Raw genomic sequence first — 19657 nt, 5'->3', positions numbered from 1 at the left:
TATCACCTATAGCCACAAATAATAAGTGTATCCGTGACAATAAAAAACTTAGGAAAAATAAAAGTAAACTACTCTTTGGTCACACAACCTCGTATAAGTGGCCATATATTTTAAGCGTTTTAGCCACATTACTAATAAATACAATGGTTGTTCGTCATATTTCGCCACTTTATTAAAAATGTGGCTAGAAAATGTGACATTAGGTCACACAACGTAATATAAGTGGCTATATCTTTTACCTTTTAGACACATCTCTTATCAATACAGTAGCCGTTTGTCACATTTGGCCACACTATTAAAACATGTGGCTAGTTAAATGTCACAGTTTGTGGCTAATACATGTGTTTTTGGTCACATGTATCAAAGATCAAACAAACTATGACTGTAGGTCACATTTCGCCACACGTTTTTATAATGTGGCTAGTTTTTGTCACAGTTTTTTTCAAAGGTGTGGCGAAAAGTACCTGAGTAGGTATAGAATTGTCACATGAAGAATAATATGTGTGGCCAAAACATTCTGGAAGGTTTTCAAACATGGTCAAAGACCTTTTAGCCACACATTTAAGCCGAAGTGTGGCAAATCTCCCAGACCACATGTGTGGCCGAAGGTCGATATTCACGTAGTGATTAGAAGGGGTATGATCATTAAGTTTTCCAACATCCATTTCAACTTTAGTTAGGAAGATTGCATAATCATCAATGTCAGTAGGTTTTAAAACCTAGATGGCCTCCCAAGTTGATTAAATATGGAGTAAAATTTAATAACTCTCTTCCCCCCGCCTCTTGTAGTTTTAATAAGTCATTTTAAGGACTTTTACTGCTCCCGCTAACCTTAGAAACCCCTAGGAAATTAGCATGCTTAGGGTCAATATTTAAATAGCAATAGATTCTAACAGAGAAACACATTAATGATGTAAGTTGTCGTAGTTTCTCTTATGAAGATTATTTTAGTAAGAAATCGAAGTATGTCCACATTTAAGAAACAACAAAACTTTTTTAATAGTAGTAATAAATTCTAAAGAGATAAGTTTTAATGGAATAGTGTTGTGATGGAGCAGTGTCTTGTACAAGAGGTGTAATTGAAATAATATTAAGTTTTCACTCTCCCACCTCATGCAAATCTTCTAAGTTATAATTGAGATGCGTAAGGCTCTCGCTGATCTTTAATATCTCTAGGAAAAATACAAGAGAATTTTTAATGATGTACATGACGTGGGAATCTGTCATATATATGTTAGACTTGATTTGATTCCATTAACGTCCAGATGTCATAATAAACTTAAGGGGCATTTACATATATCCCCTCCCTAACTTCCCTTATTACATATTTCTCCAATGCTAAACATTTAATTACATATTTCCCCTCCTTAAACCTCATGAATTACATATCTCTCCATTTCATTAAATTTAACTAACTAAATGACCATGTTACCCTTAATAAACAAATTTACATATATCTCCTTCTTAATAGTAAGAATTACATATATCCCCAATTTGAACCCAAACCAAATCGGTTTTAAGACAATCACATCGAAACTAATAAATTCAACTGAAGTCTAAGTTTTTGTAATCGTTTACAAATATAAATTTTTTTACGTAGTTTATAGGTATAATACAAAGTTTCACCTTGAATTCTAGAGGTTAAAAGAACATATATAAACAATAGTGTACAAAGATTCAGTTCTTTTTCTTACGCTATATATAAACAATAGTGTCCAATATTAGTTCTTATTCTTCCACTATAAATATTCAATGTATAAGCAATTATAAATTATAATCTATGAAACCTGAAGACGTGATTAAGAGATGTTAAATATATGATATTCTGGAATTCTAAAGGTGCGAGTAGGGTGTAATCGAGCCGCGTGATGCCGGAGGAAGAGCTAACGCCTTCGCCGGTGGAAGAGGAAGCGTCGAACGCTGGAGGAAGCACGAACGCCGGAGGAAGCTGTGTGATCGCTGGAGGAAGTGTGACGCCGTGAATGGATGAAACCGGTGATTGCTGTGTATGATATTGTTAAGTCGAAACGCTGTAAATGGATGGAACCGGCGATTGTTCTGAATACGAAAGAGATAATTTTTTTACTAGGGTAATGTTAATTGAAAAGGGTAGGTGTTGTAAATTGAAAAGGGTAATAAGGGTAATACGGTAATTGCATACTAGAAGGGGAAATATGTAATTAAATGTTTAAAATTGAGGAAATATGTAATAAGCTAAGTTAGGGAGGAGATATATGTAAAAATCCCTAAACTTAAAGCACACATTTAGAAAAATCTTAATAAGTATATATGAATTGATCTCTTTAAGACCGTGGACCATAGAAGACATATTAGATACAAGTAAATAACTTTTTTAATGATAAAAGAATTATGTATGAATATTCCGTTTGAATAATTTCCACGAATGTAAGTGAAATATAACTTCTGGTGGACCCATACTTATTTCTTATGCTAAGTAATGTTTATGGCATCTAGCACATGATTTAAAATCACTAAAATGACATTATATGAAAAATCACCATCATTAACCATGTCATGGTTTCTTATATAGGTTTCATTTGTCATTTGTTAAATTTTTAGTGGATTTTCGGGATTATGAGAGTTTTCGGGTTTTATAATTTTCGAGATTTTAGTAAACAAAAACCATTTTAGAAAAATAAATCCGAAATTTAATTTTAAATCCTTAACCCATAAATTATTTTTAACCCATAAATTATTTTATCCCATCAATTATTTTTAAATCCCATAAACTAATTTATGATAAAGATGGAATTCGAATTTTAATGAATTATCTTGTTTCCAAATTTAAAAGATTTAATTATAATTATCCAAGATTTTGAAATCTTTTATTGATAAAACTATATTATGTTTCAAAATTTTTAATAGATAAAAATCAATCAAAATTGGAAACAACATATTTTATTACTACGATTCATCCAAAGTAAGGACGATTTTTCGGTTTTTATGATGAATATGAGAATCTTTAGTCAGTTTTCTTTGGAATCGAAATTTTAAACATAGTTTTAACAGATTTCGAATATATTAGAGTTTTAAATATGAATTTTAGCAATTATAACCAGTTATCTTAATAAAACATGAAAACCGAAAAGATTAGGGTTCTAATCAAAATTCATGTTTTTCGATTTTAATTTTAGATTTAGGGAAAACATTAAGAAATAATTAATCAACATCACTCTAATGCCACATGTTGATCAGTTCTTCATGTAAATCATAGAAAACATGAATAAAAATAAACATATGAACCTGTTAAAGCATGAAGAGTAGTAGCCACAACAGAGTATGATGTAGTCGATATGTTTGTCATCTTGATCAAGTTTCTCTTTAGGATGTATAGTTAAGGATGGTGTTAGGGTTCTTGAGAAGAACCCGGTTTTTAGAAGAGAGGAACACACAAAATTGTTATTTTTATGTAATTATGTTATGATGTTAATATTTATTTCTCTATATATACAAAGGGAAACCCTTTGTTAGTTACCCATCAACAATTACCAAGCTAATATATAATAAGGTATAATTAATATTTTGATATATTATAATATAAATTGTTATAATGATCATATATAAATATAAATATATTTTATATTATAAGAATCAATTGTAACTTGGTTAAGAACTCAGTTTTAACCTTAACCGAAAACGAATATAAACCAATTTTAAGTTTTGTTAATTAACACGAACTGGTTTCAACCTGAACCGTTTTACGGTTTCAAAACCAGTTTGTGAAACACTAGTCACTACTTGAAACACGCCAACCCATCCTCAAAAAGAGCAATTTGTTCGAAACAATAATAATAAAAAAAACATCCAATTAGGCGGCGTAACGATGACAACTAAGCAGCAACTAAAAAGTCAACACCTCGTCCGATCTTTTTGGTTTTTTACGCGCATTTGATTTATTCTTTTTATTATTTATATCATATATAAAGCATATATCTTCCTCATGTTTGCCGCTACAATACTTCTTATCATCAAAAATTGACAACTGGGTTCATCAAGATTCCAGTATACAACAAACCCACTTCAATTCAATCCCAAATCCACCGAATTCGTATTCAATTTTGAATCTTGAGGTCCAATTCGTTATTCTTGAGATGGAATTAAACCCAAAAGTGAGGTTTAGTTTAGGAAAGCAGTCTTCGATGAAGCCCGAAAGGGGTTCGGGTTCGGAACTGGATGATGAACTGGAGGAGATTGATCCGAGGGTGAGGTTAATGTTCTTGGCGAGTGAGGGTGATTTGGAGGGGATTAAGAAGCTTTTAGGGTCAGGAACGGATGTGAATTTTAAAGATATCGATAACCAAACCGCCTTGCATGTTGCGGCGTGTCAAGGGTTTAGTGATGTGGCTGAGTTGTTGCTGGGAGCTGGTGCTGAAGTTGATCCTAAAGATAAATGGGGTAGCACGGTACGGTTTCGTTATTATGTTTGTTTAGTTTTCGGTTTAGTTGAGTTTATGTAATGTGATTGGTTTTGTAGGGATTGGTATAATTTAGACACATTTTGTTGTTTGATAATTGTTAGGGTAGATAATAGACATTTATATAGAGGTTGTTAATACAGTACTAGAAAAAGATTAGTTATAAGTTATAACAAGTATTTGTGGGTGGGAGGGCGGTCGGTATGGGTTTGGTTTGATATTGTACTGTCATTTGCTATAGTAAACGATGTATGTAACATGTTAAGTTTGGCATTTCAAGAATAATATTCTCGTCCACGCACGGAAGCGTATTAAAAAATAACAGTAAAAAGTTTTGTGGCCAAATTTGAAAGGGGAAAAGTGTTATTGTTGCAAGGTTGAAAGTGGATAAGTGTTAGCGTTAAAAGGGAAAAAAATAATATGTTTGCTAGAATCCCAGTGACTAAATAAATTTAGGTAACCAAATTTGAGTTGCTGAAGTTAGCATATAGGAGCAGTTAACATAGGATACCTAAATGATTAGTTATAATGTTAATTGTTATGGTGTCAAATTTTAGGCATATTAGGTAGGATGGAAGGAATAGTACTAGGCTAAATTACTTGCAATGTAGGCTCCGAGTTTAAGGATATGGTTTGACTTTGCTGTCAAGTTGTGTGTGTTATATATTCAAAGTTCCTTATCTATCTGTATATATTGGTGTAGTTGTGCTTTGTTGAATATTATAATTATTAAAAAATAACTTTGACATGATGACTGTTTAAATATCCAAAACTAAATCAATATACGTTTAAATCACTGTGTGTAGAACAAGTCAAGTAAATGTGATATAAGGTGCTGCAACTTGTTAACGTTATGTGATAGCATTACAGATCCTTAAGCATACATACTTATCCGATAGAATAATTTTAATTAATGTAAGTGTGTATTTAAGTCTTTAATTCAGTTGACATTTTTAAATTTAAACCAAGTAGGATCTTTTCATTTATAAATATAAGCCACAAACCTTGATAATGACACTTGATGTGCATCTTTTATTGACTTTTGCATTTGGGCTTTGGTTGACCTAATCAATGTGATCTGAGTCCACAACCACATGTTCGAAAAATTTTGTACAGTAATGAAAAGTAAATTAGGATTAACAAGCAGGTAATGAGAATAAAAATTAACAGAAAGATAAAAGATAATTAAATGGTTTCTGTTTATTCTCATATCTCTTTGAAGTTTTCAACATTATCATGATATGTTACATTGTTCTATCAAAAAGTTTATATAATGACTGCTATATGCTATATAACGTAATGCTGATTTTAACAGCCTCTTGCTGATGCAATCCATTATAAGCACCATGGTGTAGTTAAACTTCTGGAGAAACATGGCGCCAAACATTTGGTAAGTTCTCTTTTTGTGTGTCATTATAATTTTTTTATGCTGCATATGTATAATATTTAGGTGTTCTTCTAAATGTTTATTTTGTTTGTCTATGTTTTTAATTTTTATTTAGATGGCTCCCATGCATGTAAGTAATGCCCGTGAAATTCCAGAGTATGAAATAGATGCCAAAGAACTCGATTTTACAAACAGCGTTGACATTACTAAGGTAAATCATCTGTCATTTAAATTACACACATACATACATATATAATTATGCGTGTTAAACTTTACCAGGGGACCTTTGCGGTGGCTTCATGGCGTGGAACACAAGTTGCTGTGAAAAAGCTCGGGGACGAACTTTTTGTTGATGAGGACAAAGTATGAGTTGTTATTAACAAATGATCCGTGATTCCATTCTAATGCGTTATAAGCCCTCTTTTGTTAAATTAATTTGAGTTTTGTGCAGGACGGCTTTTAGAGATGAACTTGAATTACTTCAAAAGATACGGCACCCGAATGTGGTTCAGTTTTTGGGTGCTGTAACTCAAAGTAGTCCAATGATGATTGTCATTGAATATTTACCAAAGGTGTGCATTTCATTATTCATAATTCATTAATATAGTCAATATCCAAATTCATTTGTAACATTTGCTAAATTTTAGGGTGATTTTGGGGCATATTTGAGAAGAAAAGGAGCATTAAAGCCATTAGCAGCTTTAAAATATGCCATGGATATTGCTAGGTACTTGCTTGTCTCAGTTGAATAAGTTTAGGGGTGTCGATTGGGTCAGCTTGAAATGTTCCACACTTCCACCGAACATCACCCGTATATTTATTCGTGTCAAAAACATCAACCAGTTCATGACCCCCCCTTTATCTAAACGGGTCAAACAGGAGGGCAGGTTGATGATTAGTAATAAAGTTCTAAACGTGTTAATCTGGTTGGTAAGTTGTAAAAATATGGGTTAGCAGGTTGACCTAATTAACTAAACGAGTTAAACAGGTCAATAAGAACACGGCCTGTTTAAATAAACAGGTCAACCTGAAGACGACCTGTTTTAAAACTGGTTAGTGGGGCGACCTTTTTTAACTTAACCGGTTAAACAGGTCAACTCGAACACGGCCTGTTTAAATAAAAAAGTCAACCCGAACAAGACTTGTTTAAAGAAAAAACTGGTCTACTCGAGCACGACCTCTTTTAAAAAGTTTTAGATATGCCAACCCAAAACCAGATTATCTTCGTGTCATGTCGAAAATTGCCACCCCTATATGAATTTTGTAGGTGACTTATTTTTGCGCATTCAACTAATTATAAATTGTGATTGAACTGTGACAAATGTTTAGGGGGATGAGTTATTTGCATGAAATTAAGCCAGAACCAATCATTCACAGGGATCTCGAACCTTCGTAAGTTTTATTTTTGATATTAACACCTTTAATTATGAATGCGATGAAGTCTTAATCTTCATTGGCTTGTTAAATTCTTTCTTATCGTGTGTTACTATGTTAACAGAAATATTTTGCTGGACGATTCTGGTCATCTTAAAGTTGCGGATTTTGGAGTCAGCGAGTTATTAAAAGGAACATCCAAACATAAAAAGCTAATGAACTATCAAGATACTTCATGTGAGTATTGTTACTGTTTGCAGTTATTAAATCATCAATTATTGTTTCTACCATTTTTTCAAAAAGGAAAAATGCAATGTATTTATCCACCTTTTGCATATATGCGATATAAAATTTTCACTTGGAAATCTAGGCCTGTTATTTAGGGGTGTAAATGAGCCGAACCCGAGCTCGACTAGGCTTGAACTTGATGCGTTTTGACTTTTGACTTAGGAGAGCCTGAGAAGTTGAGATCGAGCTCGATTCGTTTTGAGCTCTTTTTTTATAGCTCGATCTCGGCTTGTGAGTTGTTTTTTCAAGTTTGGGCTCGGCTCGTTTATTAATATATTAATTAGATAAATATGTTTATAATTATTTTTATATATTTTGAGAAAAACTTTAAACGAGCCTAAGCTCGGCTCGAGCTCGTGTAGAACCTTAAACAAGCCAAAGCTCGGCTCGAGGTCGACTTTGAAGTGTAAAACTTATGCATAGAAGTCCAAAAGAGGTAAAACTATAAATACACAAGCCTCATGAAGGCTCGACGAGCCTCCCATACAAGGCTCGAGCTCGGGCACGACAACTAAACGAGCTTTATTTAAGGCTCAACTCGAAAAAGCTTGGCTTGTTTCGAGATTTTTATCGATTCGAGTTTGGTAGCTTGTGAGCAGCTCGGCTCGTTTGCATCTCTACCTCTAAACGAATCAAACGTTCAGTGAACCGTTCAGTAGGAAGTTCGTTTATTTGGTAAACGAACGGACATGAACAAAAAAGTTTGTTCATATACTTAACGAATGAACGTGAATACATATCCCGTACGTTCATTTATGTTTGTAGATGTAAATGTGTGTTTGTCCATTTGTTCATTTACTTTCCGTTTATATATTCGTTCAAATTTCTTAAGCCTATTACAGTCTAGTCTAGGCTTATTATCTTTTAAGGCCAATTGATATTGACGTTCACTTTTAACTAGTGTTCGCTCAGTTACATACATTTATGTTTGTTTACCTATGTTCTGTTATATTCGTTCGTTAATGTTTGTTTGCGTTCTGAACTGCTCGTTATACTATTAACGAATGAACATAAACGAAAACGAATGCAAACACGTTCATTTTCTTAACGAACGAACTTGAAAAAGAAAATCCTGTTTTTTTACTTTTCGTGTTCAACCGTTTATTCAGATAAAAGTTTTTTAACTGGTGTTCACTTAGTTATGTTCGTTTGTGTTCGTGCACCGCTCGTGTCCATTTTCTGATCGAATGAACATGAGCAAGAAAATCTCGTTTTGTTTCATCGTTCGTGTTTGCCACTCCTCGTTCGTGTTTGTCTAGTTTGTTTACAGGCCTATGGAGACGTAACCATTTTCTTTAAAAATTGCATATATTTTTACAAAAATGTTAAAAAGAAAATGTTGCATTTAATGAAAAAAAATTGAAACCATGTTGCATTTTCTTGCAGTTTGGTCTGTTAGAAGCTATAGTTTTTTAATTTTACTCAATAAGTTGGTTATGTGTGACAGCAAGGCGATATGTTGCTCCCGAGGTGTTAAAAAACGAAGATTATGATACAAAAGTGGATGTTTTCTCGTTTGCGTTAATTTTACAAGAGGTATACCTATAAAATCTTGTTTAAGTATTTATCAGAGTTATGTTTTTATTTTTCAGTTGGCTAATTATGTGTCTTGTGGTCTGGTGAAGATGATTGAAGGATGCCAACCGTTTGTTACAAAGGATGAAAAAGACGTCCCTAAATTATATGCTTCAAAAGAACGTCCTCCTTTTAATGCTCCATCAAAGAGTTATCCAGATGGCCTTAAACAGTATGTTCTTTATTCCTTATTTATAGGCGTGTAAGCGAACCAACGTGAAGCTTTCGGCTGGAAGTTCGTTTATGTTCTTTCATTTAATAAACGAGCGAACATGAACAAAAAGTATGTGCTTATTCAATTAGACGAACGAACATAAACACATGTTTCGTTCATTCTTGTTCTTTTATGTGTGTTTATGTTCAATCATATTCGTTTACATATTAATAGAAAGTTATTAAATATTATTTGTATTTTACAAGTTATATCAGTCTTATATGGTTTATATTTGTTTGTTTGTGTTCGTTAAGCTTTGTGTAATTTTGTTCGTTTATCTTCGTTCAGTTATGCTCATTTAGGATCGTGAATTGTTCGTGTTTATTTTAAATTAACGAAAACGTACATGTTCATTTCTTAAACGAACGAACATGAACACAAATACTTGTTCGATTAAGTGTTCGTGTTCGTTTGGTTTGTTTACTGGCACTTATTTATATTTTCAATGTATCATAAAGATATCTTTTTACAGTCTTTAATCTCATTTTCTGTAATTGTTTTGTTAACAGGTTAATTGAAGAATGCTGGCATGAGAATCCATCCAAAAGACCATCGTTCAGGCAGATAATTGTGCGGCTGGAATCGATATACGATTATGTTGACCATAAAAACCGTTACAAGATCCAACTGTTTAAATGTTTCGGGCTATTCACAATCTGTAAAGGAGACGAGCCCGATACAATCTGTAAAGTATTCACATCTAATCAAACATTTGTCATGTTTCAAGTAATTTGCAAATAATTCTTTTTGTGACTTAAGATGTGGAGTTTGGTATTATTTATTGGCTTAGAGTGAATTGTTGTTTCTAAGGAAGGAATGGTTAAATGATAATGATTTATTAAACAAAAATGTGAATTAATTTGTATTTTTTGGAAGTTGTGGTACAATGAAAATGACATTGATGGAGAATATGGGACAATGAAAGTGGGCCCATTGATGGGATGTAACTGATTGGACAAATAACAACTTAGGATGTAGATGAAGATAAGAATACAATTCGTTCAGAATACTTGTCATTTTTCATTTGTTGTGCTTATATTATTAGATACTCAAGTTTTAAAAATCATAATATTATAATTAATCATCACGTCGTAGTTATTTTTTTATTCTAATATTTGTGTTTTTTAAGGTTATACTAGTTGATATGACTAGGATGGTTGCATCATTTCAAATTTTCAACATCAATATACTCTAGGTTTTTTTTTGATCGGTAACTTTCACAGTTAAGTTATTTCACTGCGCGAACACGTCGCGCTCCGCCATCCCACTCAGGCCAACTATGTTGACATGATCGGGATACACGCTGTCATCCGAGTTTGGCTTGGCGATCCAGGTAAAACCCAGTTGGCTCACCCCGCCCGAAGGCACGACAGGTTTTAATGCTCTGGTAAAATCCGGTCGGAATCAGGATTCGAACCCGGGTCATCCATCATGTTCCTGGCCATTGAGGCAAGCTCCGCTGGTTAATATACTCAAGGTTTTGAATTGTTGTTTATGGGTTTATGTATTTAATCCGTTTAATTTAAAGGAGCATGTTTTGGTTGATTTGTTTAACTTGTTTGACGTGTTAATCTGATTAAAACTATTACATAACGTAATTATCATAACCCTTCCAACCAATTTAAAACTTGTGAACCCATTTGCTACCATCCAACCCATTGACTCGCTTAGATTACTGGATTGTAATTAAAGGGGTTGTAGCATGTTAGTATCAAGGTGTGTAAAGGTGTTCGTCCCCAAATAGTTGAGGGAGCGTAAGTCGACCATTTTCTTCTTTTTTTAGAGGGAGCGTAACTAGGTTGCACATATGTATTTGGTTTGCATGATTTTAAGATTGTCTAAATTATGTAATGTATTTCAAGCGTGTATATATATGTTACATTTGGATTTAACAATTCAACTTGTCAACCTGGAACTCATCAGCCCATCATGATTGTCATCTAAGATATAAGTTTAGGGATGACAATGGCAATGGGATATGGGATATGTTATCCTTGTCCCAATCTGACTATAAAATAGGTCCCTTATCCGTCGGCACCCATTATTCGTTACACACTGGAGTCGTGGGTATACTAGTTTATAGATATATATTATATTGGGATGCTTATTACTTTAAACCTAATCGTAAACTCATTTTAAAAACCGGGTTGCAATATAAAATATACAACTACACTTCTAGCGGTTTACAATTTTAAAGTTTCTAACAAATTCAACGCACTTTATTATATATCTATACTATATATGATATATTAATATAATCATTTTAGGGTAAACGAGTTCGATAATCAGGTGAGTATCAGTGGTGGATCCAGGATTTTTTTTCAGGTGATTCATTACTTTTAAATGCTTCAATTTCATAGAGTCGGGTATAAAAAGTTTCGGATTGTTTCGAGGTTCGGGTCGGTTCGATGATTCGGGAAAAGTTCATTACATAATATAAATATGATAAAATAATAAAAAAGACATCGTCATTACAAATTAAAAAACACATAATATTAATACAATAGTCTTTACAATGACCACAAAAAGCTAACGAACCATTCAATAATGCTTTAATAAGTCTAGCCGAAGCATGTAATCGGATTCTATATTGTTTTTATGTATATCAGTTCCTTTATCAACAATTACAAACTAACAAATTAAAACTAACAACATAAAACTAACAAATTAAAACTAAAATTCAATTAAAAACTTAACAATAACATCAAGAACAATTATAGTGTATATTTGATATAAAGTCAAATTTAAAATAAAAGCTCAAAAAAGCCACTGGTATGCAGAGTCGAACCCGTGGCCTTCAGTTTACAAAACCAACAACTTACCACTAGAACAGTGCTCATATTGTTAGCAACCACCCATTTGCTATGTGGATCCGCCATTGGTGAGTATCATATGAGAGCATCTACAACATGCCTTATGTAGCCACATCCGTGATCAACAATTTTTATAATGTTGAATGATTTTTTTAAGAATGTTCAAAATTTGATGTAAAAGTTTGTAGTGGCTTGGTGCTTGGGACACTCTAATGCCGTATTCGTCCTAAACTCACATTTTTTTAAAACCAATCCTATATTTAGCCGCACAACCCGAATTAATGTCCATCCTAAATATCTCGGGGGGCGTGGGTTTTCCTTCGGATCTGAGTTCATTTTTCCATATCCTGATATAATGTATTCATACAGTGCCAAATCATTCAAAATGTATTCATACAGTGCCACTGGTATGCAGAGTCATACCCGTGGCCTTCAGTTTACAAAACCAACAACTTACCACTAGAACAGTGCTCATATTGTTAGCAACCACCCATTTGCTATGTGGATCCGCCATTGGTGAGTATCATATGAGAGCATCTACAACATGCCTTATGTAGCCACATCCGTGATCAACAATTTTTATAATGTTGAATGATTTTTTTAAGAATGTTCAAAATTTGATGTAAAAGTTTGTAGTGGTTTGGTGCTTGGGACACTCTAATGCCGTATTCGTCCTAAACTCACATTTTTTTAAAACCAATCCTATATTTAGCCGCACAACCCGAATTAATGTCCATCCTAAATATCTCGGGGGGCGTGGGTTTTCCTTCGGATCTGAGTTCATTTTTCCATATCCTGATATAATGTATTCATACAGCGCCAAATCATTCAAAATGTATTCATACAGTGCCACTGGTATGCAGAGTCGAACCCGTGGCCTTCAGTTTACAAAACCAACAACTTACCGCTAGAACAGTGCTCATATTGTTAGCAACCACCCATTTGCTATGTGGATCCGCCATTGGTGAGTATCATATGAGAGCATCTATACAACATTCCTTATGTAGCCACATCCGTGATCAACAATTTTTATAAAGTTGAATGATTTTTTTAAGAATATTCAAAATTTGATGTAAAAGTTTGTATTGTTTTGTTCCTTGGGACACTCTAATGCCGTATTCGTCCTAAACTCACATTTTTTTAAAACCAATCCTATATTTAGCCGCACAACCCGAATTAATGTCCATCCTAAATATCTCGGGGGGCGTGGGTTTTCCTTCGGATCTGAGTTCATTTTTCCATATCCTGATATAATGTATTCATACAGTGCCAAATCATTCAAAATGTATTCATACAGTGCCACTGGTATGCAGAGTCATACCCGTGGCCTTCAGTTTACAAAACCAACAACTTACCACTAGAACAGTGCTCATATTGTTAGCAACCACCCATTTGCTATGTGGATCCGCCATTGGTGAGTATCATATGAGAGCATCTACAACATGCCTTATGTAGCCACATCCGTGATCAACAATTTTTATAATGTTGAATGATTTTTTTAAGAATGTTCAAAATTTGATGTAAAAGTTTGTAGTGGTTTGGTGCTTGGGACACTCTAATGCCGTATTCGTCCTAAACTCACATTTTTTTAAAACCAATCCTATATTTAGCCGCACAACCCGAATTAATGTCCATCCTAAATATCTCGGGGGGCGTGGGTTTTCCTTCGGATCTGAGTTCATTTTTCCATATCCTGATATAATGTATTCATACAGCGCCAAATCATTCAAAATGTATTCATACAGTGCCACTGGTATGCAGAGTCGAACCCGTGGCCTTCAGTTTACAAAACCAACAACTTACCGCTAGAACAGTGCTCATATTGTTAGCAACCACCCATTTGCTATGTGGATCCGCCATTGGTGAGTATCATATGAGAGCATCTACAACATTCCTTATGTAGCCACATCCGTGATCAACAATTTTTATAAAGTTGAATGATTTTTTTAAGAATATTCAAAATTTGATGTAAAAGTTTGTATTGTTTTGTTCCTTGGGACACTCTAATGCCGTATTCGTCCTAAACTCACATTTTTTTAAAACCAATCCTATATTTAGCCGCACAACCCGAATTAATGTCCATCCTAAATATCTCGGGGGGCGTGGGTTTTCCTTCGGATCTGAGTTCATTTTTCCATATCCTGATATAATGTATTCATACAGTGCCAAATCATTCAAAATGTATTCATACAGTGCCACTGGTATGCAGAGTCGAACCCGTGGCCTTCAGTTTACAAAACCAACAACTTACCGCTAGAACAGTGCTCATATTGTTAGCAACCACCCATTTGCTATGTGGATCCGCCATTGGTGAGTATCATATGAGAGCATCTACAACATGCCTTATGTAGCCACATCCGTGATCAACAATTTTTATAATGTTGAATGATTTTTTTAAGAATGTTCAAAATTTGATGTAAAAGTTTGTATTGTTTTGTTCCTTGGGACACTCTAATGCCGTATTCGTCCTAAACTCACATTTTTTTAAAACCAATCCTATATTTAGCCGCACAACCCGAATTAATGTCCATCCTAAATATCTCGGGGGGCGTGGGTTTTCCTTCGGATCTGAGTTCATTTTTCCATATCCTGATATAATGTATTCATACAGTGCCAAATCATTCAAAAATGTTATATTAAGATCACACGACTTAATATGTGTAACATCCTAATTTTCACGAGATTTTATATATATTTATTTGTATAAAAATATTTGCTACAAAATGAGTTTGCAGATTTATTTTATAGCCTCTTAATTTATTTAAATGATGATATATTTTATTTAAGAGGCTATAAAATAAATACTGCAAACTCATTTTGTAGCAAATATTTTTATACCAATACATATATTTAAAATCTCATGAAAATTGGGATGTTACAATATCAAAACATAATAATAGACTAATCGAGAAGAAAGGTTGCTTCATATATGCCAATTTTAACAAAATGTCATTAATATCTTATAGTGACCCAAATATCTTGAGATGTTGATATCATGTACCAGTTGAGTAAGTTGGGGATATGATATACACATGTTATCATTTCCTTGTAACGTTTTCTTATACAAGTTTTAAGAAGTGGACTTTTGTCGAAGTTTATTAATCGGGCAATTTTGGTTTAAATCCATGGATTCGCCCGAGTTGGAACATTAAAACTACAAGATGAATTATATTTACTGAAAGATCATTTCAATGGAATTTCACTTGTTTTTGAAACATATATACATACTTTTAACTCTTTGCCTTTATGCATGCAAGTTATCCATTTCTGCATTCTTGCAAATGATTTCTTCCCTAATTTGATATACACACCAGAAAATGGTGTTGCTGTGTTTATTTATTACATGTATACCGATTTTACGACATCATTTAAGTAGTCTTTAATCCAAATTTCTATTTTCAGCATAGTTCTTGGTCCCTTCATCTACCCAACAATCAAGTGACTCTCAATGAGCTCAAAGGTAGGGCTTAGTACTTTGCCTGTAGTTCTTATGATTTTATGTCATGTTCTTTTTCAATATCATTCTTTAAAGTTTAACTTTTTATTAAAAATTTGAAGGGCAGTTACACATCTTTGACATTTTAATCATACATAGTTCCAAATCCAAATTTTGATTTTGTTTTGTGTTTTTTAAAAGAAAGTATTTAAATCTTTAGTCAAAGTACCAAAAAGATTTATGTTTATGCATTTCAATGCATCATTAATGAGGCCATCTAAATATATATATATATATATATATATATATATTGATGTTTTTTCATATTACAATCTACAAAGAAAAGGAACAACATATAATTTGATGTTAATAATTAGTTTAGGGTTGTGACAGGTCTTACTGTTAGGTCATGGGTTGCAGACTTCAACATCACATTTGATCTATTAAGGCCGAGTGTAGTGGGGCAGTAATTTGGGCGAAAAGGGGCGACAAGTTGGAGGAACACCGCCCCCCCCCCCCCCCCGGCGATATTGGGGAGAAAAGGGGCGGGGGCGGGTTCTATTTCTCGCCCAGCATGTCTGTTGTGTTGTTTGTTTTTATTATTATTATATATATTTGTGTGTAAGAGATATATATATATATATATATATGTATATATATATTATTATATTACTATTGTAGCCCCTACACCATTACACCCCAAAAACAAATTCTCACCCCTTACTGACTGGGCGCCACACAACGCAAAACGTCCCAATTTGTAGCCCTTCACTACGCATAGCCTTAGAGCTATGGTTTTACTTTGTAATAGTGGTCCCTTGCTTCTTTAAGGTCACTGGGATCTATATGCTATGAAGGAAACCTTAATTGACATTAGTCCCACTGATATCAACTATATCATTTTTTGTGCTTTTGAAACTTTTATAAATTTATAATTTTAAGCATTAATATTAACTTATAGCTTTGATAAACTTAAGAAGGTTAATTTGACTTCAAGAAAGTTTAACTTAGAAAGTCACCGTCTACATAGTACATGACACACCACTACTCATGGTTGTCATGTAAATAAATTAGTTTTTTGGTGGGGTAACTTGACACCACAAACTACATACATGTATTCCTTTCAAAATAAAACGAACTCACATGTTGGTTATAATAACCTAAGTTAAATATAAGTTGATTTGGTTGCATTTCTATTAAAACCAATATCCATTTAAATTAAAATAATTCATTTCTTATATGGGAAAGTGAATACGACGTTGTTACTCGTCTAAGTTTAGACGTAAAACCCATCAAAATTCTTTAGTTTTTTATTTATCGGTTAAATGATTTTCTTAAACTTTGCTTTAATACTTGTTATGGTAGATGGTTTTTATAATGACCGAAACTTTTTCATATTTAAAACTGTTGCTTTATATCCATCTTTCAACTTTTGATACAGCGCTTTTAAAATCTTTTTTTTTCTACTAATTTATTTTTAAAAATTTGTGTTAGTATCGCCAATACTAACCGAATTTGCGTCAGATCGCAGTTGTAACGTGCTATTTTTTTGGGTTCCGCATGTGCTAATTTATTGTATTTTGGCATTGACGGGTTTGTTCCTTTTGTTTAGTTCCGATGTTGTAACCTGATAGATACTAATTTTGCGTCAGCTTGCAACACGTTCATGGTTTAACGTTTTTATGTATGTTTTTTCGTTCAGTTTAATGGTCCCGTCGTGAATCACATGTCCTAAATACTAGTTTATTGTTTTATATAGTATAAAAGAGAAATTTGGTGACGTAATAATATGGTTCGCTTAGCCTTTTGTGATTAGTCAACTTATTATTATTATTATTATTTTTGTATTTCTAATAAATTTGATAATTAAATAGTTATTCGTGTCAACTCACCGCAGCAACAACTGGAAACGAAAACACTCTGGTTTATAGACCCTCCGCCGCAACATTCGGGCTCTACCAACGCCTAGATTTTACCAACCCTATTGTTTTGGTTCTGATACCATAACGAACGTAAACGAAATCGACCGAATTTGGGTCAACTCACCTCCGAGATGCCCGAGACCAATAATTCTCGAGACCGAATTTGGGTCAACTCATCCCGATTTAGGGCCTAGTCGTATGACCAATAGTTGGTACCTGTTTTGTAAATAAATCAGAGTTGCGTGTTTCATTTTAGCGGAAGTCTTTAATTGAAAATTATTATATTGAAAACTTATTAAAAACTCGGGTTTAAATACCCGTTTGATATTTCAAATACATTTCTTTATGAAACATAACTCTTTATAATATTTTGAAATAAAATATCTGAGCCATCAGATAACATCTAATGACTATAACTTCAATCTTCTATTCTTTCTTGTTTGTCTGTTCTAACCTTTCTTGTTTTCCTGTAAAATAGTTAGAAAATACGTCAGCACACAGCTGGTGAATGATGCTGACTCTAAAAATATCTTTTCAATACCTTTGTGAAACCAACAATAATACCTTTGTGACTACTCATTAGGCACCCAACTACATTGGGATCAAATTACCCTAAGTACCATGTACAATTAATTATATACAAATTATATTTTCTCTGAACAGTCCCGTAGACCTTCAGAGGCATGCTGATGATATGCATGGCCTCGGGGAAATGCCGAGTCACCATGTATGTTTGGATCCAGACACATGTATACTCTTAATCAGAGTGTCTGTTTCTTATTATTGTACACAAAGTTTTAAGGATTCGTAAATCCTATGCAAACATTCTGACTCAATATAAAAGGTTTAGGGCGTATTCACCTTTTCTGTTTATAATCAGTTTCTGATACTGATTCCTGTTTTCTGTTCTCTTCTTCTTGTTTTGTTACCTCGGACCTATAGTACGAGAATAACCTTTATATAAATAACTATATCATCGATCTAGCTTCAGACCTTTAGTCCGTTTTGTATAGCTTTAACCTTGATAAAATCATTTGTTATATAAAACATTTGGACCTTTAGTCCCTTTCTTCATTTACCAATATGTTCATTTCTTCTTCAGGAAGAAACATTTATACAGAGTTTCTTCTTCAAAAAGAAACATTCATTTCATAACTATAATCTCTTGTTTTACATTTATTAGTCGTAAAGAAATACTATTTTGGCTATAACATTTGCTTAAGAAAAGTTATATAATACTTAAATTATAATCAAGGTTCAGCTATAACTTCGACTATGGTCTTAAGCCATTTATAATAATATAATAATAACTTAGGCAGAACCCCTACCTCGCACGGATATTCGGAGTTAGATATTCCTAAGTTTATACGGGCATGACTTCTACTCTATGCACGTCTATCAAGGCGTTCTTGATCCACCTTCCTTGGCACGTAAATCGAGTCAATGTGTAGTCGTCGCCGGGTCGTGCACGTACTTCGAGGCGGAACGCCGGGTTACTTTTCGTTGGCACGCACTTCCAGAAAAACACCGAGTATTTGGCACGGATTACGAGGTGATGATTGTGGGGTCGGTGGCACGCAAAACGGTACTTGTCACGTAAAACGGGGTAGAGAGAAAAAGTTATTAGAGAGAGAGAGAGAGTGGCTGTGTGTGTGAAATGAGCCGTAGCCCCTCATATTTATAGTTGATTTATGGTCCCATCGCGGTACACGATGGGCCCCTTCTTCAACAGCGTCGCGTACCGCGACGCCTAGCTTTCTGAGATCTCGCCATGTGTCGCCACGTGGCGTGACACTTCTGCCACGTGTCGCCGTCATGCTGCCACATGTCACCCGGGTGTGACACGTGTCACTGAGTCATCACGGACCATCGCGATACGCGATGGCCGTCTCCTTGGACTCATCGCGTAGCGCAATGGGTCCATGTGTACTATTTTTCATATTCAGTCCTTTGTTTTGATAGCTTGTCATATCTGGGTCTAGTTCTTGTTGTCCAAAAATACTAAGGCGGCTCCCAGCGATGCAACCGTGCGAAGTGCAAAGTGCGCCATCAAAGCGCCACATTGCGCCCAACGCCCTTCGCCGTCGCCATCGTCCTCGCCAGAGCCCGAGCGCGTGCGCTTGCGCATCGGGTGCTACGCACCCTCCGCTAGGACTACTTGGTGCATGATATTCATAAAAGAATATTACTATGGAAAATCTCTTTCTTATAA

The 19657-nt window shown here is 34.1% G+C and overlaps 1 protein-coding gene across 1 annotated transcript; it reads left to right on the top strand.

The window, feature by feature from the left end:
• The first annotated feature begins 3879 nt into the window (after positions 1-3879).
• On the top strand, positions 3880-10295 carry LOC143629984 (serine/threonine-protein kinase 12-like). The gene is made up of 11 exons (XM_077099116.1): positions 3880-4424; positions 5752-5826; positions 5939-6034; positions 6103-6188; positions 6275-6395; positions 6471-6550; positions 7153-7215; positions 7322-7434; positions 8933-9021; positions 9111-9232; positions 9784-10295. The coding sequence occupies exons 1-11, from the start codon at positions 4113-4115 to the stop codon at positions 10013-10015; spliced, it is 1389 nt and encodes a 462-aa protein (XP_076955231.1). The 5' UTR covers positions 3880-4112; the 3' UTR covers positions 10016-10295.
• Positions 10296-19657: the final 9362 nt, after the last annotated feature.

The sequence above is a fragment of the Bidens hawaiensis genome, unplaced genomic scaffold (genome assembly GCF_021521415.1).
Source record: "Bidens hawaiensis isolate Kalapana, Puna unplaced genomic scaffold, B.hawaiensis_p1.1 tig00005498_1, whole genome shotgun sequence".
NCBI lineage: Eukaryota > Viridiplantae > Streptophyta > Magnoliopsida > Asterales > Asteraceae > Bidens > Bidens hawaiensis.
This window is presented reverse-complemented; position numbering and strand designations above follow the sequence as displayed.

Coding starts and splice junctions, on each gene's coding strand:
- LOC143629984 (XM_077099116.1), top strand. CDS start 4,113: ATGGAATTAAACCCAAAAGTGAGGTTTAGTTTAGGAAAGCAGTCTTCG. Junction 6,189..6,274: donor TTTGTTGATGAGGACAAAGT/ATGAGTTGTTAT, acceptor AGTTTTGTGCAG/GACGGCTTTTAGAGATGAAC. Junction 9,022..9,110: donor TTGCGTTAATTTTACAAGAG/GTATACCTATAA, acceptor GGTCTGGTGAAG/ATGATTGAAGGATGCCAACC.